Source organism: Danio aesculapii, chromosome 4, assembly GCF_903798145.1.
Source record: "Danio aesculapii chromosome 4, fDanAes4.1, whole genome shotgun sequence".
Classification (NCBI taxonomy): Eukaryota; Metazoa; Chordata; class Actinopteri; order Cypriniformes; family Danionidae; genus Danio; species Danio aesculapii.
The window spans coordinates 18,251,731-18,269,493 of NC_079438.1; the positions used below are offsets into that span (position 1 = coordinate 18,251,731).

The 17,763-nt window shown below is 44.0% G+C and overlaps 1 protein-coding gene across 1 annotated transcript in view; it reads left to right on the forward strand.

Annotated features, from left to right (window-relative positions):
* The window catches only part of LOC130222020 (gastrula zinc finger protein XlCGF57.1-like), a 752,525-nt gene that overhangs the window by 5,630 nt on the left and 729,132 nt on the right, over positions 1-17,763 (forward strand). Inside the window, exon 2 of the mRNA XM_056454624.1 lies at positions 495-3,552. Coding sequence (XP_056310599.1) covers positions 495-1,963 — 1,469 coding nt within the window. The 3' untranslated portion in view covers positions 1,964-3,552. Of the gene's footprint in view, positions 1-494 lie in introns of the transcript that reaches the window.

Below are 17,763 nucleotides of genomic sequence, written 5' to 3' on the forward strand. Positions count from 1 at the left end.
GTCCCCAAATATCAGTCCGTTTGCTTAAACACAGAAAGTTTTGGCCAAATTAAGCCTCAAAATCCCCCCCAGAATGCATGTAAATGACCCAATAGCACATAAGGGGAAAGATGAACATTCCAGCCTTTATGCAGATGCTGTACATGTATGTCTCATGTCTGTGAGGCAAATATGCAGCTGTTTGTTCAGCTGTTACCCAAGAACTTTTTTTCTGAGAACTTAAATTTTTTTGAAAGCTGCATGTCAGCTATGCCACGGCGAGGGCTATGCGTTCACGTGTAGGCTGTGCCGTAGCTTATGCGTGCACTTGACGCAGAAGTATAAATCAGCCTTTATCGACCAAACAAAATATGATCTGGTTTATTTTACATTTAATGTGCATTAAAATTACAGTGTGAAGCCAATGTTTCCTGTGTCTTTTCATTTTTCAGCTTTTGACGAGAGTTTTTAAGACTTAATGGAAACCAATGTTTTATTTTGTTGTTTTTTTCCAGACCTAATTGAAGAGAATGAGGGGAGTAAAGAGGAGGAACATCATGTCAAAATTGAGGAAAAAACTCATTTACAGACTGATGGTATTTTGAAAAGGAGAGACAAGAATCATTTCACCTGCACTCAGTGTGGAAAGAGTTTTGGAAGAAAAGGCAATCTTAAGATTCACATGATGATTCACACTGGAGAGAAACCATTCACATGCACGCAGTGTGGGAAGAGTTTCAGCCAATCATCAAACCTTAATCTACACATGAGGATCCACACTGGAGAGAAACCATTCATATGCACTCAGTGTGGGAAGAGTTTCAGCATATCATCATCCCTTAATCAACACATGAGGATCCACACTGGAGAGAAACCATTCACATGCACCCAGTGTGGGAAGAGTTTTAAATGCTCATCACACCTTAATCTACACATGAGGATCCACACTGGAGAGAAACCATTCATATGCACTCAGTGTGGGAAGAGTTTCAGCCATTCATCATCCCTTAATAAACACATGAGGATCCACACTGGAGAGAAACCATTCACTTGCACTCAGTGTGGGAAGAGTTTCAGCCAATCATCATCCCTTAATCTACACACGATGATCCACACTGGGGAGAAACCATTCACATGCACTCAGTGTGGGAAGAGTTTCAGCCATTCATCATCCCTTAATAAACACATGAGGATCCACACTGGAGAGAAACCATTCACTTGCACTCAGTGTGGGAAGAGTTTCAGACAATCATCATCCCTTAATCTACACACGATGATCCACACTGGAGAGAAACCTTTCACATGCACCCAGTGTGGGAAGAGTGTTAAATCCTCATCACACCTTAATCAACACATGAGGGTCCACACCGGAGAGAAACCATTCACTTGCACTCAGTGTGGGAAGAGTTTCAGACAATCATCATCCCTTAATCTACACATGATGATTCACAATGAAGAGAAACCATTCACTTGCACTCAGTGTGGGAAGAGTTTCAGACAATCATCATCCCTTAATCTACACATGATGATTCACACTAGAGAGAAACCATTCACATGCACTCAGTGTGGGAAGAGTTTTAGCCAATCATCACACCTTAATCTACACATGATGGTTCACACTGGAGAGAAACCATTCACATGCACTCAGTGTGGGAAGAGTTTTAACTGCTCATCACACATTAATCAACACATGAGGATCCACAGTGGAGAGAAACCATTCACATGCACTCAGTGTGGGAGGAGTTTCAGTTGCTCATCAAACCTTAATCAACACATGAGGATCCACACTGGAGAGAAACCATTCACATGCACTCAGTGTGGGAAGAGTTTCAGCCAATCATCAAACCTTAATCAACACATGAGGATCCACACTGGAGAGAAACCATTCACATGCACCCAGTGTGGGAAGAGTGTTAAATCCTCATCACACCTTAATCGACACATGAGGATGCACACTGGAGAGAAACCATTCACTTGCACTTAAGCCGCGGTCACACTGGACTTTTCTCCCCATAGACTTCCATTCATGTGGACACGAATGCGTCAAACCGGAAACAAAGTTTGTGCGTTAAGATTCGCAGTTCACTGCGTTGCAAAGTTCAAACTTGGTGAACTCTGACCTGCGAAATCGCATCATTTGACCGTGTGAGACCAATCGTAGATTAAAACATGACCTCTCTGGACAGAAATTTAAAATATGGACCAATCACTCACATTTTTTAATGTCTAATCATCTTGTTTGATCCCGCCTGTTTTCGCAGCGCTGTACAACAGAATTTTGCTAGTGTGACCGCAGCTTCGGCGTGGGATGAGTTTCAGCAACTCATCAGACTAATAAACACATGAAGATCCACACTGGAGAGAAGCCATTCACATGAACTCAGTGTGGGAAGAGTTTCAACCGATCAGCAAACCTTAATGAGCACATGCAGATCCACACTGGTGGGAAAGAGTATATGTGCTTGAGTGAGAAGACTTTTATTACAGCTCTAAAATTGAAACTGCACCAGACGATTCACACTGGAGAGACCTTACAAGTGTTTACACTGTGACAAGAGGTTTTATCAGTTAACACCTCTGAAAACACAAAAGAGGATTACCACTGTAGAGAAACCGTACAGATCTGATCAGTGTCTACAGAGTTTCGCTCATTCGGCGCAGCTTAAGAAACACATGGAAAAAAGTTGCACACATGACATGAATGCAGCAATACATTTTCTCATCTGCACAGGATGTTTCATGTCTGAATAATGTTTGAAAAGGCTGAGTGACGGTATACTGTTTTCCAGCACTCCTACACTGCAGTAGGTGGGGTTGTAAATGTGTTGCGTTCCTCGCGTTTACCGTAAACACGATGGCGGCTGAGAGAAGAACAGTTTTATAAACATCTGGCAAACAGCACCTCTGTGGCTTAAAATCTCTTTGCAAGTGATTGTACAGGTGCGGATACATCTGTACTCCACTCTCCAGTGTATTCATATAGCTAGTGTTGTTTTGGATGATGTTCTCTGTCTGACTCCCTGAATGAGAAACAAATCACTGGACATCAAAGAAGGTGGAGCTCCAGGACAGTTAGTTTGCAGTATACCAGGGCCCATTCAATTGTCCTGTGTTGCATCTTTTATTGGTAAAGTTTCTTTACTTTTAGGTTCAAGATTCTTTCTAGTTTACTACGTTTACTAGAACATAAACTGGATGAATATTTTATTATTTAGACAGAGCGACAGGTATTAAGTTTTACAATATTAATACACTGTGATGATCACAGGGCTCCAGATTGGAGTATGTGGTAAATCCTGATTGGATGTCTGCATTACTCATCAATGGGTATATAAAAGTTGCTGTGCTAGCTACCCCAGGACGCTGTGGCTACTCGGGAGTCCTCATGTCAAGACCTGCCATCTCATTGACTCTTTAACCTTATGGTTTTGTTTTGCATTACTTATATCATGTAGTTAAAGTGTTGTAGTGATTTATATCTTAAGTTCTTTATCTTCATTATTATCCCTAGACATTTGTTGGTTGCTTTGATTGATTGTTCTATGAGTTACATTTTATAATAAATAATTTGCATTCAGGCTATTTTGTTAGCTCATCTCTCTTTTATGGTGCAACTCAAACAAGCGGGTCATAACATTTTGTAAAATGTGTCCGGTTGTATCTGAGATCTTGTCCTTTTAGTCATTAGATTGAGCGGTAAATTGAGAACATTACCTTTCGTCTCAGGTCCTTCACCACAACAGACAATCACAAACTGCATTAGTGCTGCCGCTGCACTGATCCATCTTTTAATCTCACAATCCATTCCTCATGGAAAAAAAAACACAGATACTTGAACTCCTTTTGGGGTAATTACTCTCCTCCAAATTTGACATGGCCACCTTTTTCCAGTCATGCACCATGGTTTCTGACTTGGAGGTGCTGTTTCTTTCCCTGCCATGCCACACTCGGCAACAAACCGTCCCACTGCATGCTGAAGGTCCATGTCCTATGAAGCTAAAAGGACAACATTATGTGCAAATGGCAGAGAAAGTCCTAGCCTACACCTAAAATTCTGTCAGTAAAAATTATTATATTTTTGAGATCAGCCTCAAAAATAACACATTTACAAAATAAAATGAATAAATAGATAGATAACTATTGTAGTGGTGGAAGGGGAAGTAGGATGGCTTGTTCAACCATAAACCAAGATGGAGCTCTCTCAGGAGGGATGGACCAGTGCGCGAGATGTCTCAGACTGAAGGCGTAATAATTAAATAAATGCTCAGGAAGCCCCAACCCTTTTTATCAACTGGCTGTTGCAATGCACTCCTATGCAACCAAGGGTGCTTATTGTTCCGGTGAAATTGATTGACTAAATTATCTAACTGTTTTAAATATTGTAAATAAATATTTACAGGGATATACTGAAGTAGAGAAGTAACTTTAGGAAGGCAATTCATTTTGAGTATGATAGTTTGTTATTTTGAGTACCTCAGAGCAGTGGTTCTCAATTTTGGTGCTTGTACAAAATGAGTTGACAATCATCCCAAATTAATTTGAGCTCTTATTACTAGATATTAGAATCACACCTGAGAAACCACAAAAGCAGAGATTTGGCTTATCTTTAACTGCTTAAGATCAATTTGCACCAGATCAGCAAGAGACAACATTTATTTGAGTTTCCTTTACCGACTGGCCTCGACGAAAGACGGCGTTCTTGATTGGTTGGTGACTTAGCTTCAGTGACATCCTTGAGATTCACTTGCTTGATTGGAAGTTGTCCTGGGTTACCAGGGTGACAGACTCTGCTGAGAGTCGGTTTGCAGAAGTTTTTTGTGGTTTCGGCGGTTCCTAAACTTTTAGAGGTGGCATGGAAAGTTCTTTGCGACCCGATTGCGTGGCGATGCAGTGTCCGAGAGGGGGCAGAGAGCAGCAGCGAGTATGAGAAACCAAATGCAAAAATAAAAGTTTTACTGTTGCAGTAGGTTTTTAAGTGATCTGGTTTGGTCCATGACATTGGTCTTCCAATGAGCAGTTGCCATGGAGGGCAGGCGCACGCCCCATACCATTATGCTCGGGGTAAGTCATTAACAGACCGCTTGGTAATTTCATGTGGTAAAATATCTTGTAAGTTCGTTACTATTAAATTCACAAATCCAGTTTTTGTTAATTCACAAATTGTCTTCGGAATTTATGAATTGGATTGTGTAAATGAATAGTGCTGTGCATGGATTAATGTTATTTTATTTTATTATTTTTGAGACTGAGACAGAATCATTACATTTGAGAATCTTACATTTACATTTAGTTGGGAATGGGAAGACATTCCCCCAGCATGGAACAATCAATGAAAAGGTTTTGGAAAGTGATTTATAGCCTGCGCTCGCTCTCAGATTGGTGGCTCCAGGCGGGTATGTAGACCTTCACCAGTAGGTGGAGGTAAGCGGGTGCAGTGCCAGTGATTTAAACTTGATACGAGCCTCGCGCGGTAACCAATGCAGAGAGATAAAAGAGAGGATTTACATTGGCTCTTATTGAAGATCAGGGGCCTCATGTATCAATGCTGCGTGCACACAAAAACTTTGCGTATGCCAGATTTCATGCTCACATTTGGATTAACTAACAATGAAATTAACATGAGTGTGCGTTGGTCCATGCCAACTTCATGTCTCGCGTACTTGCATTTCTTGTGTGTGTTTATTTTATTTCCATTGGCGACTCCTAGAGGCAATTATTTTAAATTGCACACTACAAAGTATCTTTGAGCCGTGCAATGCCAGCTGTATGGGACCTGATCATCCGCATGTCTAGCAGGTAAATAAGGTTTCCATGCCATGCAGTTGACCAGCCAAACATTAAAGTTCAATTTGCAGCTGTAGGAACTCAGCCATATTCTAAGCGGAGTTAAAACCAGCAGTCATGAAAGCCTCATTGCGCCCCTTCGTCTCCTTCTTAATTAAGTATCGCCCAGAGCTTAATTCCAATACACACTCTCCTTCCAACTTTATAAAACAAAGGATATGTTGTAACCATCAGTTAATAATTGATGGCCCATTGGGAAAATCCGGCCATTTGACTCACATGACTATGTTAAATAACTTGTACCCAAAAGAAGAAAGACACATGTGTGTCTCTTCGGGCGCGTGATCCTCCCCCCCCTTTCCTCGTGCTGTAAAGGAGATAACACTCATATTGTTTCGGTACAAAAAGCCAGCACGATTTTTGGACATTTCACGTTTAAAAGTGTGTTTGCTCTAATGTTTTGTTGCCAATAGTTGTGTATGTTTTACTACGTATATAAGCAAGTATGTTCACTATGGAGTGCATGTAAATGAAACGTAGCGTGTGTAACGCATGTAATTAACTGTATTTGATAATGGCCGTGATGTTTGATGTCAAACTAAAGCTATAAGGCTTAAGAGAACATTGGTTTAAATGATAAAACTGTATCTGCAAATAGTAGTTAATTACAGAGCTTTATTGAGTTTTGATAACAGTAAAGTGAAGTTTATGTTACGGGTCTCCCCCTCCCTGTCGGAGACAACAAGGGAAAAGAGGGAGGGTAGACTCGCGAAGTAGCTGTGCCATTGGACAGTCACAGAGTGGGCTGGTCTAAACTCTGGCCACTATAAAACTTTTACGAGGTAAAAGTTTAATTCTTTCGTTTGGCTTCACGAGGGGTTTCTACGCACAAACTTCGCATTGCACGCTTCCCGTCTTTACAACACGCCTGCCGGACATCGCTCTTGGAAGAACTACCCGTGTAAAGCCTGCGTCTGTCCGCCGCTACATCACTAAGGCAACGAGACCCGTTCACAGGAGCTCCAGCTGCTTCTGTGTACGTTCGCGACTCGCATGAACTCAGTCTGACCCTGTTCTGCTCGTATAACCACTTTCCCGTGAACACTCGGACGCAGCCCCGTCCAGCGGTAGGGTCAGTCATTCAACTTCTCTGAACTCTTATTTCCTAAGTCTCGTAATTCTGCCGGAGCAGTCACTGGAGGAATTCCCATTCGACAAACTTCCCGCGTGCTGACGTCAAACTCTCCGTCACCGGGACAGGGAAACCCACGCTCCAGATGATGAAGGAAAACCCTCTCCAACAAAGGACATCCCCGCCACATCAACGTGCTGCAACCAATCGGCTTCGCCGGAGTTTCCCTCAACCAGCTGACGAGTGCGACTGGTCAACCAAACGCAAGTAACACAAACAACGTTCACTCCTTGCTGAAGCTGGTGTTAAATTTAAGCAGTAAACCTTAGTCAGATTCTCTGCTTGGTGGTTTTCTCAGGTTGCAATGCTAAGAACTTAGCAAGTGCGAGACGTTTGGGACTCTTTGTTGTTCATCCTCAGTCATTCACCCATCCCAGAACTGTGTGTGTGTGTGTGTGTGTATCTGTACGTTTGTCCTGTAGAGTAGTGTACTGTGTGTTTAGCTTAATAAACTTGTGTTTCATTTTAAGATCCTTGTCGGAGTTGTATGTGTTTCTAAGTTACTGCCTCAGCTATATGGTCTTGCTACCTTGCTTGTATAAATACTGAAATCCTGTTTTAAATTATTAATGTTGGCCACGTAATAATATAACATAGATTTACTAAAGCTAAAATCACGCTGCTTACTTCTATTAGGGTGGACCAATAGATGACGTAAGTGTACGTGTTAACCTGTTTCTGACTGTGAGTCAGTCATTTGAATCTTCTGATTCGAATCCCCGAGAGTTAATTTGAATTAATTCGAATTTATGAGCTAATTCTTAGAGTACCGAACATATTAGATGGTCCAGGCACTACATATAATGGTGGAGTAAAATTTTGGGCAGTAGATTGAACTAACTTTTAAGCACATAAAACCCCCGAAACACTCTATTTTTGACGGTAAAGATAGATTAGAGGAAACAGAGTTGGCTACACATGTCATTACTCTATCATTCTACCATGCGTTTTATTGCTTGACTCCATGCTGAAGTGTTGTTGAGAAAGTAAAGCTGCATTTAATTCGTCCGCCGTGACGAACCGTGCACAAAAAGTGCATTTAATTCGTCCACCAAGACGAACCACGCACAAAAGTGCATTTAATTCGTCCGCCGAGACAAACAGCGCTGTAACTGCAATTAATTCGTCCGCCGTGACGAACCGTGCACAAAACTGCAGTCTATTCGTCCGCCGAGACGAACAGTAAAGCCGCTTTAAGAGCGCAGAAAGAGGTGGATAAGCGTGTCCCTTATCTCTCCTCTTAAAAAAGGGCCTTATACAGTATGATCTCTTACGCCGCGAGACTCCAGCTCTGAAATCAACTGTCTTTCTCCTGGCTACTGGGTTTAGAATAAATCAACCCACCTTGGCCGTTTTATTCGCTAAGAGTAGTGAATTAAAGAATGCGGTTGCTTGGATAACTGTGTTGTATTGTGGGAGAAAATATTTGTCTTGATCAAGTTTATGTGGTTGAATTCACAGCCGTGTTACTGTTTAAACAGACTCTAACACGTAGGGCCGAGATCCCGGATCTCACCTTAATCTCAGTTACCCTGTTGATTAAAGTTTTGCCCTGCACTGATTAACGTTAGATAAATGATCTGACCAGTGCGCGTGACCGCACAGCGAGGACCCACGGCCTCCATAGTGTATTACACAGTAATCGCTAAAGCTGTATTCATTGGTCACTGATTATCAGAAGGATAGTATTCTGACTAGTACTATTGCGCAGTGTGAAGAGCGTGGTGCTTGTAAACTGCTATTTTGCCACTTGGTGTCCGTTGCATAGCAATGACCTTGAACCAGGAAGTCCCGAGGGACTCGCCGGAACTTCAGTCATTCGCACATGCGCAGCTCGCCAGCGCCGACTAGAACTGAAAGTAAACAAAGCCTAGCACGAGGCTAAGCTAACAAACGCTAACGCGTCGCATTGAAGTATATGTGTGTCTAGTGATATCAAAGGCTAGCACAAAGCATTGTATGGCTGATGTTAAAGTGAACTTTGATTCACGCTAGCAGATTTTCAATCTTTGATGTTTCTCTTCATGCTTACCTTATGTCTCATCTTCTTTTCTCGTTTGGAAAATAAGTTGACAAGTGCTGAAGTTAATAAAGGGTATACGATCTCATTGTTGATGTTAATCACATTTGTCTAAATGGCTTTTGCCGCTATATTGGGCCCGTGTCACCAGTCGGAACTCCCAAAAGCTGTTGGCCTTTTGGAAAACATACTATTGCTTAATCCAATCGTTAGAATGTTTCACGAGTGACATAAACGCTTTTATCGAAACTACTCAACCTGTAAGAACGACCATTTCTTACCACGGTTGACTGAGAAGTCCATTTATAAGCATAGTGTTAAGTTTAATCATAACGTTAATTGTCCTTTAGACTTTAATGACTATTTCTCTTAGTTCAGTTTAGACCATCATCACAGCTGCAGCTATCACAATAACAGTTATTGATTAATGCAATCAAATACATCCTGATCAATTAATCAACATCTAGGAACAACCATTTCCTATGATCATTGATTTACTGGCAATGTTTAATGATTAAAATAATCATATTGTTATATGTCTGGGAAGTTCAATTGCAAACCTCACTGAGTGATCTTGACAGCATCAATACTGCATATGTCTTATTTCAACCTTAGGTTGTTTTGTTTAATTTAGTTATAATAATAATAATCATTATTATTATTATTATTCCTTTTCATCTCTGTTCATGAATAGTCCATTAGTCTCCGAACTCAATAACAGTTTGTGATTAACTTAAATAATTTGATCCAGTTTAATGAAGTCTGGAATTGATGTGAGTTTAATTTCGATGTCAAATTTAGTTTGTATTGTTTAGTGATTGATTTTAATCATAATTGTTCACCTTATACTTTATCATTACTCCATTGAGTATTAATGTCACTCAACATTGCTGTCTGGAAATTTTAATTTGATTAGCAGCTCCATGATGGATGGCTTCCTCTTTCAATAACAATTACTGATTAAATGTTAATCATAAAACACTTTGATAAATAATAACGCATAGGGGTTACCACTCTTGTTGCTTTTACTAATTTGGAATTAAATTTTATATTTTACTTAATTCAAATTTTGAATTTTAAGTTAAATCTATTATTTTATTTATTCCAGGTATATATTGGAACCCATAGTGAATATCTCTTTTGGCCTTAGTTGAATTTACCCAATTGACTTAAATAAACTACAGCTTTGAGTTCCCATTGTTTTCCCAAGCCGTTTCCTTCCCTTTCTGGGTTCCAGGGTGATGCAATTGGACAGAGTAGCCGGTTGCACCCAATTGAGTTTATAAGGGCAGTATCCCTCGGTTAGGTAAACCCAAATTAAGCTTACAAGCTTGTCATTACTTTTGCTAACTGGCTAACGCGATAACCCAATAAACCAACAATTTGGAATTATCTATTCGACAGCACCACCACTTGGTCAATCTTAGTTTGTCCAACAGAGAAAACTGTCTTTTTGTCTTTTCTTTCTCTACTATCTGCTTTTGACTTGACTGCTGCTGCTATTTGGGGTATTGCGCCTGTGAGAATCATCCAGCAGAGAATTTTAGGAACATTTGACAAATGTTTGGGAAACTTGAACACTGTATTGCTGAAGTTGAACTTGCATGATTCTCACCCTCATTCGCTCCTCATTGTGGAATCCTACCCATCAGAGCTAAAAGCAGGTCGTCAGGAACATAAGAATCGTCAGTCGCTATTTTTAACACTCATTAAGGGACAATTCATTTGGTGTGGTGTCAATCCTATTGATTTAAGAAACCAACACTGTTGTTATCACAATTTCTCCTGTTTCATAGGAAATTTTAATAACAGCCGCAGTCCTGGTGATAAGAGACCTTAAAATTCAAAAGTTAGCTTAGGAGCATTCGTTTATTTTAGATTAAGGGAAGCTAAATAATTGCTCTCTCTAGGAAAGTGCAAACACCGATCTGTATTTCTCTGTTCCTTAGCTGTGCCAACTGTATGTGTTTACTGATTCTCCCCACAGAGTTTACCAGTTAGACGCACATCCAGCAGAGGACCACAGCCCAGAGAACGACATTCACCTAGAACACTCACACTAGAACATTGGTACACATTTAACTTCTCACACTTAATATTACACACTGACATTGTTGTTCCTTTTCATCGCCACCCTCAAGATAAGTGACAGGAATGCCAGCCAGCTCCAGCACAAGCTGACACACAGACAACTTTGCATCGAGCAACTAGAACTGGAGGCTCGACAGCAAGCTGAACTGTCCACGAAGACGGATCAAAAGTTTAAGGAAGAGATCGATAAACTGTGAGAGAACCTAGCTGCTGCCACCCAAGAATTGGAGCAAGCCAAAGCAAATACAGGAACTGGACTACTTCAAAGAGGAGTCTGCCACTGTCAAAGATGAACTTAAGTATGCCTACAAACTGCGACGTGAACCCGCCAAGGAAAGATATGCACTAGCCTCACCCTTGCCAAGCAGGACAGGATCCCCTGTACCCGAACTCAAACTCACACATAGTGAGAAAGATGAGGAACCAAGCCGAAGACGCTCACCAGCTCCTTCTGCAGGGCCTGACCTCACCCCAAAGCAACGAGAGCCTGTGCTAGTCGGTCACAGATCAGCGCACAACATGGATCTCAAAGACCTCGATAAGCTGGCCATTGGCAAGTTCACCCCAAGTGCGCCAGGTGGTCAGGAGATCCACGCCTATCTGCAAGACATTGATTTCCATCTGGAAATGAGACCCAATGTCTCAGACAAAGATAGACTTTACCTGCTTCGGGCGATATCCAGCCCTGAAGTACGCAGCTTCCTAGACCGACAGCCAGCTCGCACAAAGAATGACTACCTCCTACTCCAAGAAGCTCTCGTTAAAGAATTTGCTGACCCCTTCAAGATTCTATTCCTGTGAAACCTCCATCCTGCTATAAGCCACCATCTGGGAGTCCTTTCATGCCCACGAACAATGACTGTGCAACAGTTACGAGATTTGGCACATAAAGCCTATGGTAAACAGAAGATGGCTTCAGAAAAGAGCGCCAAAACCACCACTATTCTGGCCGTCGAAACCCAAAGTCCAGAACTGGCACTAGAGGGTACCCAATGTCCAGACAAAACCGAGCAGTCTGCTCAAGATGGGAAGGCATCCGCACCCCGCAGACAACGGGACTCTCATGCTGACGCTAGACCTAGACAGAGGAACAGTTGCTATGATGGACCCTCTGGACGACAACGCTCTCCTGAACGCCACTGGGAGAGATCGTGGACTCAATCCACTTCATTCGGCAATCAAAGGAGAAAAGGCTCGTCACAGTCCAATGGTGCCTCCAAGGGACGACGACAAAAGCCTGGATCAATAAGCCCAAGGGGTCGACGAAAGCACTCACCCCGATTCTCCACTGACCGAACTCGATCTCAATCCCAACGAGAAGAAACTACCCTATCTTCCAACGCGAGGAGGACGACAGGAAGGGGAAAAAGTAGGATAAACTGGATTCAGCCTGACTAGCCGTCGAACAAAGCAGCAGTGACTATCAACAGACCCCTGAGAATAGCACTGTACCCCCTCACTCTCAAAGAGCCATACCTGCAACTACCTCAAGTGAAACAGGAAACCTGTTTGAACGCCCCGCTATAGAGTTAAGCACTAACTCCACAGCTACTGCAGCAGATCACGGCAGCATCCCACAGACACCTGCTGATGAACTGCCAAAAATTCCTGAAAGTGCCATTCTGATCGTCTGCCACTCCTCTGACGAACCTCAAGCCAGCCCTGAAATCCTACCTGTCCCATGCCAAACTCCTGTCCCTCAACTACTGGGTGACCTCATCGAAAGAGGTGTAGCAAGGAAATTCTATTTGTCTATCATCATCAAACGCCAAGTCCAAGTCGAAGCTCTCGTGGACACAGGAGCTGACATCACCCTAATGTCAGCAGAACTCCTCGAAGAAGTCCAAGAAAGAGCCAAGAGAACCAAAAGAACTCTCAGACTGCAAAGGTGTGAACTGAACCTCCAAGCCTACTCCCACACTGGCCTACAGCTGAAACAGCTTGCCCCAGTACACCTGACAGTGGGACCAATGAGCCTCGTTCACCCAGTGTACGTGTCACCACTGAACACGTACCCCCTCCTCTTAGGAAAAGATTTGCTGAACCGATTTGAACCTCTAATTGATTTCAAGCATATGAAGATATGGACTCAAGTCCGGGAGCCATTGCCATTGCAGCCAGTTTGCTCCAAAGAGCCACAGTGTCAAGCTACAGGCACTGAACCCAAGTCACTGACAACTGGTGCAACCTCCAGAAGTAAGGATCAAGACCCTTTCCTCTGCTCACTGCTAGCTCCTGACTCAGACTCCAGCCCCATTCCAATCAAGACTGAAATAGACACTCAAGATACCTCGGTGTCCAATGCGGCCCTAGCACTGTGGGAGGAAAACTCAGCTGTCAGTCTAAAGCTCTTCCAAGCCTTAAAACGAAGACACCAGACTCTGCCACATGTCTCAAAACACAGCCGCTTCCCCCTCAGTCCTTGTTCAACAGCCATGGCCACCTCCAAGATGATCTGTGCTGTGGACATCCGATGGAACAACAGACTGCTGAGTCACCACTTCCTCATTGTCCCTAACCTACCTCATGACATCTACATCGGAGCAGACATCCTAGTTCGGCTCAATGCCTGTGTGGACATTATCAACAATGTTGTTTGGGCCCCTCTGTCGAACCAACTGACCACTTCAGTGAATTTGAACACCCTTCGATCTGGTCAAACCATACCAGATGCATGTGCCATGATCAATGAGAGAGAAGTCACAATCCCTGCATACAGCAAGAGTGTCAGCGTTCGCCTCAACATGCGACCTGGCCACACTCTCAACAGTAAGCTAGCATTCTTCCAGCCATCCAGGACCTGTCTGAAACTGGGCCTGACTCTGGAAGCCACCCCCCTCATTGATGCGTCATCACGTGCTATGTACATACTGTTCAACAACTGCACTGCCAGAGATGTCACTGTCCCTAAAACCAGTCACCTAGGATGGCTCATCAACCAGGCGTTTCATGACTTTGACCTGATGGTACCTGTCATAGGCCAATACCAGCCCAACCACTGTCTGACGAAGATGATGACACAGTGATGTTTACACGACCACATGGAAACATCACGCTAACTTCTGTCCTGCCAGTGTCTAGGGAAAGTGTGTGCCGATCCGAACTGACGGATGACACCCACCTATGCAGTTTCAACACAGCCTACAACAGAAACACCTAAGCCAATTGCCATCCAAACCCAAACCAAAGTCCCTCAAATGACTCGAGTGAAGAACCCTATGCTGGGTTCGAGGCACAGCTCCAACAGATCCTTAGTGAGGCTGATGCCCTCCACAAAGAAGCAGATCGTCAAGGACTCAAAGAAGTTTTGTACAAGTACAAAGACTCCTTCGCCAAAGACTACCTGGACTGTGGCCTAACCAACATCCATACCGTGGGCATACCAACTCACCCAAATGCGCCACCCACATTTGTGATACAATATAAAATCCCGATTGCCTCATACGAGCCAGTGCAAGAAATCATCGACTCCATGTTGACCAAGGGGGTCATCCGCCCCTGTAACAGCACATACTCTGCTCCAATATGGCCAGTACTAAAACCCAATGGGAAATGGCGACCTACTATCGACTACCGCAAGTTGAACCAGCAGCTGCCCCTGTCACGATGGTCTATGACTCAGTTAGACCAGGAAATCCCCAAAATCAAAGGCTCGACAATTCTCTCAACACTAGATGTCGCCTCCGGGTTCTGGACAATTCCAGTCCACCCTGATGACCAACACAAACTGGCATTCACCTTCAGCAATCAGCAATACACCTTTACACGGTGCCCTTTCGGCTATGCTAATTCACCAGCAGAATTCAACATCTTCCTGAACAAAGCCTGCCCTGATGCCAGAGCCAGAGGTAATCTTGTCTATGTCGATGATGTTCTCCTGAAAAGCTCAAAGGTAGATGATCACCTCAAGGAAATCGATCATGTCCTTAACCAGCTGACAATCGCAGGAGCAAAGATTGCCCTCAACAAGGGACAATGGTGTAAAACCAAAGTGAATTACGTTGGCCTGCTCGTGGGACGAAATGGCATTGAACCGCAGTCTAACCGTACCCAGGCAATCCAAAGCATTAAAACACCCACCAACGTGTCTGAGCTAAGAAGCTTTCTGGGAGTGTGCAATTACTCAAGACAGTTCATCGAAGGCTACGCCGACCTTGCACGACCATTGACCTCCCTCCTGAAAAAGGATGAACCTTTTGCGTGGGCAGAAGCCCAAGACAAAGCTATGAGCGCACTCAAACAACGCCTGTGCTCTGCTCCATGCCTAGCCTACCCAGACCCAAGCAAGGAGTTCTACCTGGACGCAGGTTTCTCCGAGCATTGCCTCAGCGCAGGGCTGTACCAGCTCCATGACAAAGACAAGCGAGTGGTCGCCTATGCCAGCAAAACCCTGCTTCCACCAGAATGCAAGTACTCAGATTGTGAAAAGTCTTTACTGTGCACTGTGTGGGCCATCCAGCACTTCTCCCACTACATTGGAGCGCAAAAGGTGATCATAGAGACATGCCACCAGCCAGTGACTTTCCTCAACAGCCAGCGAATCAGAGATGGCGTGGTCACCAATGCACGCATAGCGACCTGGCTAATGGCACTTCAAGGACGGGACGTCTCTAGGAAATGGGCTAGCAACCTGCCAGAACTGCTCGACTGACATGCCATGCACCTCAGCAGAGCCCAAAGATCCGGTACCCCCACAACTGATGAATCACAGATATTTTGAGGAGAACGTATGTGAAGGAATGACCACTGCATATGTGGATGGCTGTTCATAAAATCACCAGGGCAACTTGAAAGCTAGAGCGGGTGTGATCTGGCTCAATGATGACCCCTGCCCACCACAACAATTTAAACTCGGCCCTCACTCATCACAGTACGCAGAAATCGCAGCTGTTCTCATCACCCTGCAACTAGCTGCATCTCACAACGTCAGAGAGCTCCTTATCTGCACCGATTCAAACTATGCACGGCTGAGCTTCACATGCCATCTAGTGGGATGGAAACAAAATGGCTTTAAGACAGCTAACAACAAACCTGTCAAGCATCAAGAACTCTTCCAGTCATGCGACTCTATTGTTACCAAACACGACATGCTCATCTATTGGAAAAAGGTCCGTGGACATTCACGCCAACCAGGGCAAGATAAAGACTTCAATGACCAAACGGACGCCCTCGCCAAAGCAGGCGCATTACATGGAGAGCCTTGGACTTTCAAATCTGCAAATTCACAAAATGGGTCGAATGTCTCCCAGCTCCCAACGATACAGCAGAAACTACAGCATGTCTGTTAATGAACCACATCTTCTCAAGATTCGGCCTGCCTTTTGGAGTCAACTCTGACCGAGGAACCCACTTTACAGCCGAAGTCATGCAGGAAGTGTGGAAACTTCTGGGAATCCAAGACAAGCTTCATATAAGCCACCACCCAATCTCCTCTGGTCAAGTGGAACGAACCAACAGGACAGTGGTCAGCATGTTGAAAAAGTATGTGTCTGCCAATCAAAAGGACTGGGACATCAAGCTCCCTCTTGTACTGATGGCAATAAGAGCCACCCCTTATCGCTCTACTGGGATACCCCCGTTTGAGATGATGACAGGACGGCAGATGACTCTCCCGTTACACCTGCTGTACCAACCAGGTGACATGAATCTCGTCACCGCCTATACCACTCACCAGTACCTTGATAAGCTGCATCAGCACCTAAGGTCAACTTTCGCCTTTGCACAGCAACAACTCCAAAGGAGTGCGGAAGGACGCAGGGCCTACTACGACAAAAAAGCCTCATACAAGGAATTCAATGTCGGAGACAAGGTGTGGTACTACAGCTTCGCCCTACCACGACAGAACACTCCTCACCATCTGTCCAAGAAGTTCCTGCCTCACTGGACTGGACCTCATGAGATTGTTGACAAACTCTCACCTGTGGCCTACCGAATCAAAATCAGGTCAGGGCGCAGTGACCCTGTCCTTTGATGGGTTCATCGAAACCAGATCAAGAGGCACTGGGAGCCCAGCCAACCAGAAATGGGGGAGGACCAAAGCCACTGATACTGACCAACTGTCCTACCCTCTACACTACACTAACACAACCCCAGACAATCTAGGGAACACCTAGTTAACTGTGCTAAACACAACATTAATGCTCTCTCCTCCACAGTCCTGCTAGAAAACCCCTAGTAGAGAGGAGCCACTCCAGATTTGTGTCACTTATTTTTAACCACCTGAGTTTCTTTTATGTCTCTCGTTTCTTCATTTTCTTCTCTTTTTCCTTGTTTAATTTGCCCTTCTATTCCCATCCTGAGGGACTCACATAGAATCATGCAAGCTAAGCATAAGGCCTAAATTTAGGATTGACTCCAGTCACCAAATTGTTGTAATTGTTCTTGAAATTTTTCGTTTGCCACTCAGGCCGACATGATTTCCAAATCTAATTTGTTTCCTTTGATTCTATAGCCAGGAAGATGATTGGCCCAGCCATTCTGATCTTGTGCGTAATGGGGGTCACACCCCAGCCAGAAGTTGCGTCGCCGGGACCAGCATCGGGGATAGTACTCCACGAACAACCGGGGTTACTGATAACAAACTGTAAAACGCACACCCAAAAGGTGTACGTCCGACTTAATCCCCACGAAGTTGTCAGAGCTCACTACACTCCCACAGCCTCCCAAACCACCTGGGCCGGTAGTCGTTGGACCCAGG